Here is a 15,506-nt window from a genome sequence, read left to right as displayed (position 1 = left end):
CTTATGCAAGTTAACAATACTCCCCGAACATCAAAATTTTCACATTCAAAGTGGGAGAATAACAGTGTTCTCTTCAGGAGAGTTTTTGAAAAGTAAATGAGATAATGCAGATAAAGCAGGCAGCACAGTGCCCTGTACAGTACATGCTCAATAAATGGTTTTTAGTACTATCTTTATTGTCTGTCTAGAAAGTGTAGATTTTAAAACTTTACACATGCATTTTTTGTTTGTTTGTTTGTTTCATCCTCAAGACAAAACAACTATATACAGGAGAGAAACAGGCATGAATTGTTACCATCACTTCACAAATGGAAAGACAACTCCTTTTTTTTTTTAAAAAAAAAAAAAAAAAAAAAAAAGAAAGGTTTTTTTTAAGACTTTCCCAAAGCTCCATGGTTACACAGCAATATCTATGAGGACTGGAACCCTAAACCAGGGCTTGGCAAACTTTTTCTTAAAGAGCCAGACAGTAAATATTTTAGCCTTGCAAGCCACATGGTCTCTTTTGTGACTAGTCACTGCAGCACAAAACCAGTCACAGGTAATGTGTAAACAAATGAGTGCACCTGTGTTCAATGACACTTTTTTACAAAAACAGGCAGTGGACTGGATTTGGTTCATGGCTGTAGTTTACAGACCCCTTGCCCTGGATCTTGGAGTTATTAGGCCGATGCACTTTTCCACTACTCTCTAGTTACGACCTATTTTCAGAATAGTGTTTAGCCGATGTAACTTAAGGACATTAACTGTGAGGGGAAAATAAAACATAAATAATTTTTAAAAGATCAATGAAAACAGTAAGATATTACAGGAATTTTAGAATTACTGTTCTTCCCTCCTCTCCAGCTTTTAAAACTTTCTCCCACACTCCCCCCCTTATTTCTTTCTCCTCTACTAAGGCAGTCTGGCCTAGAAGTAAACACTGTTTTATCTCTCCAAAGTACTCACGAAAAAATGTGTTTGCAGAATCTTATTCTAAAGGGAGAAGTAGACATGCCATTAGATATGAGAATGAACAAACTTGTCCAAACCTCATCTTTTAAAATGGTAAGAAAGGTGAACCTTTTGAACATGATGTGCAAGCATGCTTTTAGTGGGGCAAAGGGAGCAATGATAAGCAACTACTGTATTCTCAGCTTCAAACAACAGAATGATGATCAGTTTTCTCATTATAGAAGCAGCACAGCTTGGTGGTAAGGACATGGAGTTTGGGACTGGAATCCTAACTGGGAATGCTTCTTCTGCCCCTTAGTATCCTTGTGATTTAATAACCTATGTAAAAAGAGTTGTAAGGATTAAAACAAATAACTATTTTAAAATACTAAAGATCATAAGCATTGATTATTGTTGGATTTGAAGCTATAAACTGCTTAATCAAATTCATATATATATATATATTTAATTTTTTTTAATGGTTACTTACTTTTGGGAGAGTATGTGAGTGGGGGAGAAGCAGAGAGGAAGACACAGAATTGGAAGCAGGCTCCATGTTCTGAGCTGTCAGCACAGAGCCTGACACAGGGCTCAAACTCACAAACCACAAGATCATGACCTGAGCCGAAGTCGGACGCTTAACCTAGTGACCCACCCAGGCACCCCCATTTTTTTAAGTAGGCTCCACGCCCAGTATGGAGCCCAACATGGGGCCTGAACTCAAAACCCTGAGATCAAAACCTGAGATGAGATCAAGAGGCAGACACCTAACCAACTGAGCCACCCAGGCGTCCCCACATCTATATTTTTAGTAGGAGTACAATATGATACAATATTGTATATTAGGACAATCTGATTTATAAAGCATCCTAGGTAGCTACTACTAAGTATAAAGAAACTCTTCTGCTAAGGTGCTAAAAGTTCTTTAAAAAAATGCTCTCTCGTTTAAGCCAACATTATTCCTTTGAAATTAAAACAAACCAGAATGTACTGTGTGATGTGTGCTAGGCATTTTACATACATCTACTTATTTAACCTTCACAACAACCTTGAAAATGAACTGAGGCTCAGAGAAATAAAATAACTTGCTGAAAGTACAAAGCTCCTAAGTGGCAACAGGTCTTGGATCTACATCCAAGTCACATAGATTTTAAAGCTCATATTCTTTTCATTACATTAACACTGTCTCTTCAGCATTTTGACTTGGGGTCCACAAAAAGCTAAGTGCCTCATACAAAATCAAAGAATAATTACATTCAATGTCATAGAAGGCAAATCCTCAGATTATGGGACACTGTTCTACTATATTAAGTCACCTCCAAATCACATACTATTTTGAAGGTAATTTCCAGACAATTCTTGCTTAATTAAGTTTTGGTTCCCCAAAACGTGCTGGTGAAACCAGTCTTTTCCTTACTAGTTAGAGAAATTAGGGTATTACCAACAGTAAGCCTTAGATGTGCAAAGAAATAGTTCCAGAATTTTGATAAGAGAAAAAATAAAGAGTAAATTTCCTGACACTCCAATGGCATGTGAATTAACATAACAAGAACATTTCCACTGGAAATGCCAGGAAGTTATCACTTCCAGAAAGGAGATTGCCTTCTCAATAATTTTTTCCATGAAATTTAGAGAAATTGGTGGGCCAGGTGCTTTTGAAGAACTAAATCAGTAAATTAGAGGCTTTTTAATTCTGATATTAAATATAACATACAAAGTGAAGGAATAAAAGTGTATTAAATATTTTATAAATCTATGCCCCCCTCCCTCTTTATTTAAACCAGTCTCTCCTTGAGAGCAAGAGCGTTTTCTTTTTCTTGATAAAAAAAACGTCACCTCCACCCTCTGCTGCTTACCTGTTGCAGAGTATGCTGCGGGCTCCGTGTGGACTACAGTCACACGGCAGACAGAGCCCAGATGTGTGATTCAGGTAAAAGCCCTCCCTGCAGATGTCACAGCGGAGCCCTTGATAATGAGGCTGACACTCACACTGCCCGGTGGTCTGGTTGCAGCGATTCACATCCAGACTTCCCACCACAGAGCAGTTACATACATATTCTGTAAAGGACAGAAGGAAAGAGACGTTATTCACTACGATTTAATGCTTTCTTAATAAAATAAAACTCAGTTTTATTTTTCCTAATAAATGTTCAGTTTTGCAAGGATGGATAAAATTAATTCTAGTTCAAATTCACTTTCTATCCCATTTAGTTTATTTAAAATGGGAAATATATGCAGTAGAGTATGTAAAACTATACTTCATTCATAATTCTAAAGCTAACATTCTCAATGTCCTTCCCAGTACTTTTCATCTTCTAGCCCTTTTACACTTCTACCTTTTTACCTTTTACAGTGTGTGTAGTGGAGAGGGGTGGCTCCTGTAAACCACTAAGTTTTCCTGGACAGGAAACTTCCAGAGGCAGGACCTATGCTTACCTACATGGCACTGAGAGCACATGTTAGAAATGACAACATGTTAAATAATAAAGAGCCCCATTGTATAGCAGCAAAAGCCTAAGGCTCAAATGATTAACTGCAGAAACTTACACAGGTCAGACAAAATTGTGCTACAGCTGGAATCATAAACTAATGCGTTCTTCCCAGGAAGGAATTAACAGAGAATTGAACCCTTAAGGTAAGGAAAAGGATGAACAATAAATCCTAGACGAGAAAGTTTACACAGTCGTCCTGATCAGTGGGCTAAAACCGATCACAGTTTGAAACTCTTTCCTAAGTTACAAGACTTAGAAAATAAACTTTCCTTTAGCTACATTTCAGAGTTCATTGGATGAAAATATTTAGAAGTCCTTGGTTTTAGCCTTTAAATGTAGATATATTTAAAGGTCAGCTCAGATTTGGGTTTTGCTATTGTTTATATTCATTTAATCAAGGAAGTATTTTCACCATGGTTTGACACAGTATCAACACAGGACTTTGTAAACATGTTAGAAACAACTAAAGTCAACTGCAGATAAAACAAAACCTTGTACACAGCTTAGGAATAGCCTCAACTCCAAAACAGCTATAAACCTAGGTTTAACAAGCCTCCCAAAAGTCTATGGTACAAATTATACCTCTGATTAGGTAAGGCACTATATGAAATGGCATTATATTGACAAATATTGAGCTTGGAGAAAATTGACAATTTAAAAAAAAATGTTTATTTGTTTTGAGAGAGAGTATGTGCACGAGCAGGGAAGGGGCAGCAGAGAGTGAGGGAGAGAGAGAATCCCAAGCAGGCCCTGTGCTGTCAGCACAGAGACTGGCATGGACTCACAAACTGAGGTCACAACCAAAGCCAAAATCAGATGCTTAGCCAACTGAGCTACCCAGGAGCCCCAGTTTTTTTATGTTTTTCTAAAGGTTTACTTAGTGTTGAGAGAAAGACAGAGTGTGAGTAGGTGAGTGGCAGAGAGAGAGAGAGAGAGGGAGAGAAAGAGAGAGAGAGACGCAGAGTCTGAAGTAGACTCAGGGCTCAAACTCAAAAACCATGAGATCATGACTGAGCTAAAGTTGAACGCTTAACTGACTGAGCCACTCAGGTGCCCCTGATGATTTTTAAAAAGTTACTAAATAATTGCAAATCCAAGGTCTCAAACAGAATGCTATAAAGGAGTTTGCTCCTCTAGTCTAGAAGACATTTCTTTTAAAGAGAGAGAAAGTGGGGGGGGGGGGGGGGTGCTGAGAGAGGGGGAAAGAGAATCTCAAGCAGGCTCTACACTTATGGAGCCCCACATGGGGCTTGATCCCACAACCCTGTGATCATGACCTGAGTTGCAATCAAGAGTCAGATGCTTAATCAACTTAAGCCACCCAGGAGCCCCAGAAATTAAAATTCTTAATGCCATCACAGGCAGCTTATCCACAAAAGTCAAAGCAAAGGATTCTACAGAGAAATTCCCACTTGGCCAAATCCATACCAACTCTGTACCTCCCACACTTTTTCTGTTCCTAACTTTTGGGGTCACCTTATCTCCCTGCTCTTTCCATCTCTTCTAATTTGTAAATAGATCAAATGAATAAATATACATATATTGGTAAGTGATTTATTTTATGAATAATTCAAAGGTGGTAAATTATTTACAAATCCCAAAGAATTCAAGATTTCTTCAGCCCTAAACTTAGAAAAGGTATCAGCTTCCCATCTCAGTCAACTTTCTTATTTTTACTAGGATATGCTAGCATAACATTTCTCTGACAGAGTTACTTTGTTTTCACATTATTTCTAGTTTTTGGTGTGTGTGTTTGGTTTTTGTAAATAAGGAAGCCACATTTAGCGGTCTGAAAACCTGCCAACAACTTCATGGTAAGACCTTCACTCCACCAAAAATAACCAGAACACTTAAAATAACATTTTCTTCCAGATGTGGCACAATTTCAACATACATCCAATTCCTCCTGCTAGATCAATTTCATCTCAAGTTAAACTGGACCAAATTGTGCTGGTGTGGACAGATCCAGCTCAGGAAAAATGAACAGGTTAAATAAAAACTCTAAGACTGAGAATTTTATTCTATTATTTCCTTACTAATATACTTCCATCTGAAACCTGAATCAGTGTTCCCATTCACTGGGGTAAGATTAGTAGTATTTTTTCATAGGAACACAATGAATCGAAAACCTTTGAGGAAAAAACTGGTTGTTTGTTTTTCAGTAAAGTTGTAGTTGATAAGCTTCAGTACTAACCAAGTTAATTGGCTACTTATTACTTATATGGAGCCAAGTCAATCTCTTCAATAGTCTCTGAACATAATTCTTTTTAGTCTCAACTTTGGACCTTGGTTCATTCTGTCCCCATTTAAATGCTCTCTCCCCTCCTCATATTCAAACCTACCCCCTATTTTAAGAATCAGCTGAAACTTACTCCACCTTAAACTCTAATTCTATTACCCCTAGTGTGAATCTATAACAACATCTACTACCTACAGCTCTTGTATGCCAGTAATTTGAAGAGGCAGTCAAGTGTAGCAGTTATGAACACAGACTATAGAGGCAGAGAGCTACAGGTTTACAGCTCTCTCACTTACTAACTTTATGATCTCAGACAAGTTAACTAACCTCTTATGCCTCCCTTTTCTTATCTGTAAACAGGGCATAATATAGTGCCTATAACACTTAGTCCCAACACCTAAGCTAGAGGAGTTTGGAGTGCTGCAATAAGTAATCCAAGGGCTAGAAGAAAGAGAAGCAGATAGAGTAACATATGGAGAATTCAGATGTCAGATTCATAGGCCACAGCTTTGTTATACCCTGTGGAAAAGAAAGCCCAGAATTGGGTTTATTACTATAGCAGTTTTTGACAATGTTTAAGAAATAGAATTAGTGTCCTGACATTCAGAAATCCAAGTTGTGGGTTATCTAGGGAGAAAATAAGAGGGAATCCTATGTCTTCTGGCTTCATTACCAAGATGGGTGCCTACAAATACAATGATGAAAACAGAAGGGTTGAGGATATGGTTTTAGAGAGGATGAAAAAGAGCATTTATTGATTCTACACACCTTGTGTTAGTCATCCTAACAGTAGCAGCACACAAGGCAAATATCTCAGCAAGAGAGACTGCACTCAGGCCAGGAAGGGGGTTGACTTATGAAGACAAAATGCACTATCATGTTAACATTCCTCCCCAAATTAACCCAAGGAAAGGAAGTTGAAGAGAAGCACACCAAATACCAGGGAGCGTGTGCATCTTTTCTGTTTGGAGCTCAGAATCTAAGGCCTTATCCCAGGGATCGGGCTCAAATGAAAGGACCCAAGTTAAATGAATAGTATGAGCAATAGCAATAAATGCAAAGCACTATGAATATCCAATAAATTGTGTCAGGATACCCTGTTAGCATGTACATAGAGTAAAACCTCAGACCCTTCACAGTTCTCGGCATTTATATGGAACCAGACAGGAGTTAGTGCAGAAACAATGGGATTTAGTAGGAGACAGCCAGTATAAAAAAGAAGAAAGGAATCTCCATGGATAGAAGCAGTGGGAAGGACTTATAGCCAAAAACAGGAGATGAAGTGGTGACTTTTTAATGAGGTAGAATCTTAGACAGCAGAGCAGCACAAAGGAGTCAGTGATAGGACTGATGTTAAGTCACTAGTATGAATGTTAATGTGAATGAAATAATATGAAGATGATACAAAAGCTAATTATAGACAAGTCTGGATGAAATGCCAAAATCTCATTTGATTGCCTAAGAGTAAACATGAAGTAAATTCTCCATCATTTGAGCTGTGGGTTTCCCTTCAATGCCCTGTGACTCTTGGGAAAGCTCTATGGAGAAATAATTAGAAAAAAGTAACATAAATGTTAGCAGAGAGATGGCAGTCTTTGGCCAATAGTTTTTCTTTTTGTTTGGCTTCTGAAGAGCAATGAAATATTTTGACGGGCAGTGATTTGAACCCTAAAGAAGAATAAGGAACTAAAATCTGGTGCCACACTACTTGAAACTATAAATATAAAGGCCATTCAGAGAAGAGACAGTAGCTTGGCATTTTTCTCTGAGAACCTGAACTCATGGCATGATTTTGTAGTAAAAGTATCCAAAGTAATCATTGCATTTAAATCACACACTGCCCTTTTTCAAACATTCCTTACCAAGGCCCAAGAGATGGGGATGCTTAGCAATGCAAAAGCCATATGGAGTAACTTTGTTTAGAAGTCCCATAAACTCTCTCACCCCCTCTTGTGCACAGACACCTGTCCAGGTGAGAGATCATCTCCCAGAATATACAAAAGACCTTTTCTCATGCACCTTGTAGTCTTCTTTCTGCATCCAGCTTTTAACCACCTCATGTCGCTGCTCAGTAAAGAGTCCATCATAACTTCTGGAGAATTTTAATTGTGTTTTGGTATCTGCAACTACTTTGATGATAGATTTTAGAAAAATATTAATTGTGATACTATGTACCAATTAGTGTGTCCTCTGTCTCTGTCTCTTTTTGAAGTCCTTTCTGAGTGGTGCAATTAACTATGATGTCTGGAGACTCAAGCAATTTGGTACAATGGTGTGTTAGCTTTTTCCAGATAAAAAAGAACTATAAAAGCAGTAAATGAAAGATTTGAATAAGAAAATGAAAACATTGTGTCCCCAGTCAATTCATGATGTAAACATCATAGAATAAAGAAATGTTCATTGATAACAGCACTGTTCCCGAACTAAACTGATTACAAAACAAGTATTGCATTTATGCATAGATACTGGAAAATACTTGTAAATGTAACTAACACAGCACTCACAGGAATCTGGTTCAGGAATATAGCTTGAAATTCTATCTGTAGCCTCTTGCAGAATTGTGGGAATGCCTTTGCAAAACTCAATTTCCAATACCTTTTCATTCCTTCAAAAATTATTTCACTCTTGCTTTCAATACCTTAGGTATTGAAAAACTAAAAAATTATCTATTAAGAATATTTAAAAACTGCTCTAGGCTCTTCCAAAATTTTTCATTCTTCCCCATATTCTGAAGACATATAAAATGTACTATAATATTTATTTGATGCATCTTCTGTTCAAAGTCAAAGTAGCAAAAGCTAGAAGACATGTATTTAAAATGTATCAAGGCTCAGTACTTAATCTTGTTACAAAATTTAAAACATTAATAGAAGTGAATATCACATGAGTAAATTTTATTGGATATACATTTTAAGATAAACAAAAACTCTTTTTAATTTTTTAATGTTTTGTTCATGTCTGAGAGAGAGAGAGAGAGAGATAGTGTGAGCAGGGGAGGGTCAGAGAGAGAGGGAGACACAGAATCCAAAACAGCCTCCAGGCTCTGAGCTGGCTGTCAGCACAGAGCCCGATGCAGGGCTCAAACCCACGAACCGTGAGATCATGACCTGAGCCAAAGTTGGATGCTTAACCAAATGAGCCAACCAGGCACCCCTAAAAACTTGTTTTCCCCAAGGAATGAGGTTTTACTAGACTACATTCTTAAATAAGAAGGAAGTGTGCCACAAGCAACTGATTCAGCTGGATGGCGGCACTAAAGTCACACGAAACCCACTAATACTTGAAGTCTTTTTCAAAGCTAATGTTACAATTAAGATAGTAAGAAGTGACTAATGCTTCAGTTGATTCCTGCACAAAATGCTGTGGAACATTTTAGGATTTAAAATGTTATAAGGGTTGCCTGAGTGGCTCAGTTGGGTAAGCATCCGACTCTTGGTCTTGACTCAGGTACTGATCTCCTAGTTCATGAGATGGAGCCCTGTGACCAGCTCTGCAGAGCCTGCTCAGGGTTCTCTTTCTCCCCCTCTCTCTGCCCCTCCCCTGCTAGAGCATGCGCTTTCTCTCTAAACAAACAAAGAAACAAACTTTAAAATGTTATTTAACTAAAAGAAGTAGAATCTTTTTTTTCCCCCTCTGCCCCAACTTAAGTCTTTGGTTATAATTGCTCCTGTGTACAATGAAGCAGAAGAGAAAAAAATAAAAGATAAAGATATATAGGATTCTCATCCCTTTTTCATATACAATTATTTCTTTTCCTTTAAGATTCATCATTAAAAACCTTACTCTATTTAAACAAATGCCAGGGAAATGCATGTAAGTGTAACAACACTGAATCTACCTAGTCTACCCAACATAGAACCTCACTTTTTTCCACAAACCTAGGATAGTACGACAAAAATAACATGTCTCCTGATTTCCAAATTGAAGGGAAAAAAAGGAAAAGTAATTGTCAGAATCAAGCAGGAATACTTAACTCAAACCTCTGCTTATACATCAAAATAATTGTCTTGACTACAGGCCTGACTTCCTAAGTGTCTGGTGTCTTTATTTGAAAATGTACTTTTTATTCAGCTCATATCCATCTTTGTAGGTTTAGAGTAAAGGAATCTTGGAAAGGCCTCATTCTAGAGAAAAGGAATTATCAACATAGAATTTTTATTTTTATAAAAGGTCTTACCCTAGCATAGCCTGATACTCAAATTACATTTATCATTTATGTTATGCCAGGGTAGGGTCACAAATCTTTGCAAAACTGGGAAATTCAATATTAAAGTTGATGAGTTTCTTGCCTTAAACCAGACTTCGCAGAAATGTGGAAAGTTTGAAAGTCACTACTTTTAAAGAAAAGCTTTAAGCTTTACCTTTTAAAATAAATATATCTAAAAAAAATAAATAAAATAAAATAAAATAAAATAAATATATCTATTAAAATCCCCAGTCACAATTCACTGTCGCAAAACATTCCTTCTACTTTATGGCAGACACATAAAAAAAAAAAAAAAGGGTAATAACGAGAGAGGTTTTGTAGAAAATTCTCTGTCTCACGCTTAAGAACCATGTTGTTAGTGCTTGTCCCTGGCTCACTGCCAGTTTTCCACAATTCAAAGACAATTCATCTAATTAATGAAACAAAATGACAAGTTCTGGGAAAGGTTGTAACAACCAGCTTTTACTACTAATTATAACCAGGTTGTTGTGACCGGTTATTGAGCCTGCATTGCATGTACATCCAATATGACACTGAAAACTTCACAGGCTCACATCCTTTACCATCCTCACAATCCTGTGTGGTAGGTGCCCTGAAAGAGGAACTTCACAGAAATGAATCACACAGCTAATCAGTGCTGGAAGACAGATTGTAACCCCAACTGAGTAACTCCAAAATCCAAGTCTTTTCACCATGAGAAACTACTGACCATAAAAACAAGTAAAAAGGAGCACCTGGCTGGCTCAAGTCATGATCTCAAGGCTGGGGAGACTGAGCCCCACATTGGGCTCAGTGCTGACAGCACAGACCCTCCTTGGGATTCTCTCTCTCCCCTCTCTCTGCCCCTCCCCTGCACTCTACACCACTCTCTCAAAATAAACAAACTTAAAAAAAATTTAAAAGCAAGTAAAAAAAAAAAAACACTTAGAAAGACCCAGGATATCTTAAAACCAGAATTTGTGGCTAATTAACCAGCTCTGTGAATTTCAGTAAGTCTAACTGCTTGGAGTTTCATGTCTCAGTCTATAAAATGTAGATAATTCTTGCCATCTGTCTATATGAAATATTTAGGGATAAAGCTAACATAATATATGCATGATATTTATGCTAAAAACTATCAGACATTAAAGAAAAAAGATTTTTAAAAAAGACCTAAATAAATAGACATAGCATAACAATCAGATCTATAGATTCAGTGAACCCCAATCAAAATTCCAGCAGAATATTTTGGTAGGTATTCACAAGCTGACTCTAAAATAAATAGTAAAAAGCAAAGAAACTTGAATAGTCAAAGAATAAAGTTGAAAGACTCAGGAACTGATTTCAAGACTTACTTTAAAGCTATAGTAATCAAGACAATGTGTTATTGGTGAAAGAATAGACACAAAGGTCAATGGAACAAAATAGCCCAGTAATAGAGCCTCATAAATACCATCAACCAATTTTTGACAAGGTGCAAAAGAAACTCAATGGGGAAAGGATAGTTTATTTAATAAATGGTGTTGGAACACTGATGTATCCATATACAAAAGACTGAACTTTGACCTAAACTCACACCTTGTTCAAAAATTAAAATAGATCACAGCCCCAAATGTAAAATGTAAACCTATAACACCTCTAGAAGAAAACCTAGGAGAAAATGTGATTGATTTTTGATTGGGCAAAGAACTTTTAGAATCAACGCCAAAAGCAAAATCTATAAAAAGAACATTTATAAATTGGACTTTATTAAAATTTAAAACATTCGCTCTTTATAAAACTACTAAGAGAATGAAAACAGCCGTCAACTGGGAGAATATCTGCAAACCACATTTCTGTCAAAGGACTTGTATCAAGAATATATAGGGGCTGGCTTAGCCAGTACAGCTTACAAGTCTTGATCTCAGAGTTGTAGGTCTGAGTTCCATGTTGCATGTAGAGATTATTTAAAAATAAAATCTGTAGGGGCACCTGGGTGGCTCACTTGGTTGACTGTCCAACTCTTGGTTTCAGCTCAGGTCATGATCTCATGGTTCATCAATTTGAGCCCCACTCCAAGCTTTCCACTAACAGTGCAAGGCCTGCTTGGGATCCTCTCTCTCCCTCTCTCTTTGCCACTCACCTACACATGTTGTCTCTGTCTCTCTCAAATAAATAAACTTTAAAAAAATAAAATAGGGGCACCTGCGTGGCTCAGTCAGTTAAGCATCCACTTCAGCTCGTGATTCTTGACTTTGAGCCTCATATCAGGCTCTGTGCTAACAGCTCAGAGCCAGGAGCCTGCTTCAGATTCTGCATCTCCATCTCTCTCTGCCCTTCCCCAGCCTCTCTCTCTCTCTCTCTCTCAAAAACAAATAAACATTAAAAATAATGATAATGATAAAATAAAATCTTTAAATAAAAAAAGAATATACAAAGAACTCTTCAAAACTTAACAGTAAGAAAATGACACAACTTAAAAATGGGGAAAAGGTCTGAAAAGATACTTCAACAAAGAAGTTGTAGATATCACAAATAAGGAGTTGAAAAAATGCTCAACATCTTTTATTAGGAAAATGCAAATTGAAACCATAATGACATAATACTACACACTTAATAGAAGGGCTAAATTTAAAAACACTGGCAGTGCCCAGGGCTGATAATGGTGTTGAGCCACCAGAACTCTTACATGTTAATAATAGGAATGCTTGGAAAACAATCCAGCAGTTTCTTATACATTTAAATTTATGTCTACCATATGACCAAGCAATTCTAATTCTAAAATCCTAGGTATTTACCCAAGAGAAATGAACACTTATGTTCCAGGCAAGTATAAGTGACTGTTTACAGTAGTTTTATTCATAATCACTAAAAACTGAAATTAACCTAAATGTATGGAGGTTCCTCAAAAAGTTAAAAATAGAACTACCCTATGATCCAGCAATCACACTATTAGGTATTTACTGAAAGGATACAAAAATACTAATTTGAAGGGATACAGGCACCCCAATGTTTATAGCAGCATTATCAACAACAGCCAAATTATGGAAACAGCCTAAGTATTCACTGACTGATGAATGGAATATTATTTAGCCATAAAAAAGCATGAAATCGTACCATTTGCAATGACATGGATAGAACTAGAGTATATTATGCTAAGCAAATTAAGTCAGTCAGAAAAAGACAAACACCATATGCTTTCACTCATATGTGGAATTTAAAAACAAAACAAATGACCATAGGAGGAAAAAGAGAGAGAGGCAAACCAAGAAACAAACTCTTAACTATAGAGAACAAACTGATGTTTACCAGAAGGGAAGCTGGTGGGAGGATGGGTTAAATGGGTGATGGGTATGAAGGAAGGCACTTGTTACAATGAGCACTGGATGTAAGTGTTGAATCACTAAATTCTACACCTGTAACAGAAAGAAAGAAAGAAAGAAAGAAAGAAAGAAAGAAAGAAAGAAAGAAAGAAAGAGAGAGAGAGAGAGAGAGAGAGAGAAAGGAAGGAAGGAAGGAAGGAAGGAGGAAAGGAAAGAAGGAAGGAAAAAGGAAAGAAAGAAAAGAACCTAAATATCAACTGGTAAATTGTTAAATAAACTATGGTCCTTTCTATATGATAGACTAATACATTTTTGACGTCAGAATCTTTTTCTGATTTATTAACTTGATCTGTCTATTCTTGTATGAGTACAGTAAAAAAAGTTTTAATAACTGCAGCTTTATAACGTGTTTCACTAAGGGATTGTTCTTCCTTCATATTTTCTTTTAGTTGATAATTATTTATGTTTCTGTTTGAACTCTACTGCCACATTTCTTCCAAAAAAGATCTTATGTGGTTTTTCCATTAATTCCATTTATTCTAAAAGTTACCATATCAAGAATAGGTAGCCTTACAATATTCAATTTTTCTATCTGGCAGCACAGGTATGCCTCTCCATGTATCCAATCTTCTTCTATATCCCTCAGCCAAATTTCATAATTTAAAAATATATGTATGTGAGTTTCATACATCTCTTGGTGAGATTATCCTAAACTTTTTATCATTAAGGGTAGTGGCACCAGTAGTGGCTAGTGTAATTTTTTCCCATTATCTCTTCTAATTAGTACTAGCTAGAAATATTTATTAACTTCATTTTTTGGAGATGTATACATAGTCATTTTAATGAACTCTCATTATTTCTAATGGTTTTTCCCTTGATTCTTTTGAGTAAGACTTCTATTCAAGTTAAATGGAGTGAGGTCTTCCACTGAAGGTCATATCTTACCTGGCTATCAGTAGATATTACTCTGAGTTTCCTCAACCACAATAGTTTGTTGGTAAAACAGAGCAAAGCATTTCACACATGGCTTATCTTAATCCCTAGGTCAGCCTTATTATTAATTACAATAAAAGTAATTACCACTATTACCTACAATGTCTCAGCCCCTGTCAGTCATACATTTTACTTGAACGAACACTTAGCTTCACAACAACCTTGCAAGGGCTGTTTATAAATAGGGAAACTAGAACTTAAAGGAGCCGAGTAGCTGCCAGAGGCCACAGAGTTACTGTGAGCGGTGAGAGAGCATTCAAACCCGCTTTCGGTTGCTCCAATGCTCTTCCTCATCTGACTTCACCACAGAGCTTTCTTCCTTTAAAAAAGTGAAGGAGAGAAGGGGATAAAGAAGAAAGTAGAAAGTTCACATACTACTGTTAAATGCAGTTGGATTTAGGGTGGGTTTTTTTCCCCCCCAGTCTGTTTTCTTTGTAAGCAGGTGACATCAAGTCAAATGATTACCAAACATTAGGGTGGGGGAAACAGCTGCTCAAGATACAAAAATAATTCTCAGCAGGAGTCTTAGAACACCTTGCCTTTGCTTTTGGTCACTGAGTCTTAATTTATTGTTCAGAGCCAAAAACACACTCATGATTTAAAATTCAGGTCCTGTTGGGGTGCCTGGGTGGCTCAGTCAGTTGAGTGTCCGACCTTGGCTCAGGTCATGACCTCACAATTCGTGGTTTGAGCCCCGCCTCAGGCTCTGTGCTGACAGTTCAGAGCCTGGAGCCTGCTTTGTTCTGTCTCCCTCTCTCTCTGTCCCTCCCCAACTCATGCTCTGTCTCTCAAGAATGAATAAACGTTAAAAAAAAATTTTTTTTAATAAAACAAAATTCAGGACCTCTTTCTTTTATTTATATATATTCCCTTAGCTAAAATAAAACCCCTAGGGGCACCTGGGTGGCTCAGTTGGTTAAGCATCTAACTCCTGATTTTGGCTCAGGTCATGATCTCACAGTTCATGGGATTGAGCCCTGTGTCAGGCTCTGCACTGATATTGCCAAGCCTGCTTGTGACTCTCTCTCTCTCCTTCCCTCTCTGCCCCTCCCCCCTCAAAATAAATACGTATTTTTTTAAATAATAAAATTTTTAAATAAAATAATACTGCTAATTAGTATATCCATTATCTCTCTAAATTTTGGATGCAGACTGGTGAACTACAAAACCGCTACCTGAACACAGGCATAAAAAATTTTTTGTGTGCCACCATTTTCCTATTTGCTTGCACTTTTCAAGGCTTTTTTAAAAAACCAGTTTTGGGGGTGTCTGGGTGCCTGAGTCAGTTAAGCATCCAACTCTCGGTTTCAGCTCAGGTCATGATCTCACAGTTTGTTGGATGGAGGCCCATGTTGGACTCC

General features: G+C 37.1%; 1 protein-coding gene across 1 annotated transcript in view; it reads right to left on the bottom strand.

The window, feature by feature from the left end:
- MEGF9 (multiple EGF like domains 9) overlaps window positions 1-15,506 on the bottom strand; it is an 83,685-nt gene that overhangs the window by 37,761 nt on the left and 30,418 nt on the right. Inside the window, exon 2 of the mRNA XM_039234652.1 lies at window positions 2,790-2,991. Within this exon, the coding sequence (XP_039090583.1) occupies window positions 2,790-2,991 (202 nt within the window). The remainder of the gene's footprint in view (window positions 1-2,789; window positions 2,992-15,506) is intronic.

Source organism: Hyaena hyaena, unplaced genomic scaffold (assembly GCF_003009895.1).
Source record: "Hyaena hyaena isolate Hyena2069 unplaced genomic scaffold, ASM300989v1 scaffold_90, whole genome shotgun sequence".
NCBI classification, from domain to species: Eukaryota; Metazoa; Chordata; class Mammalia; order Carnivora; family Hyaenidae; genus Hyaena; species Hyaena hyaena.
The sequence above is the reverse complement of the archived record's forward strand: the minus strand, read 5'-3'. Positions and strand labels throughout refer to the sequence as shown.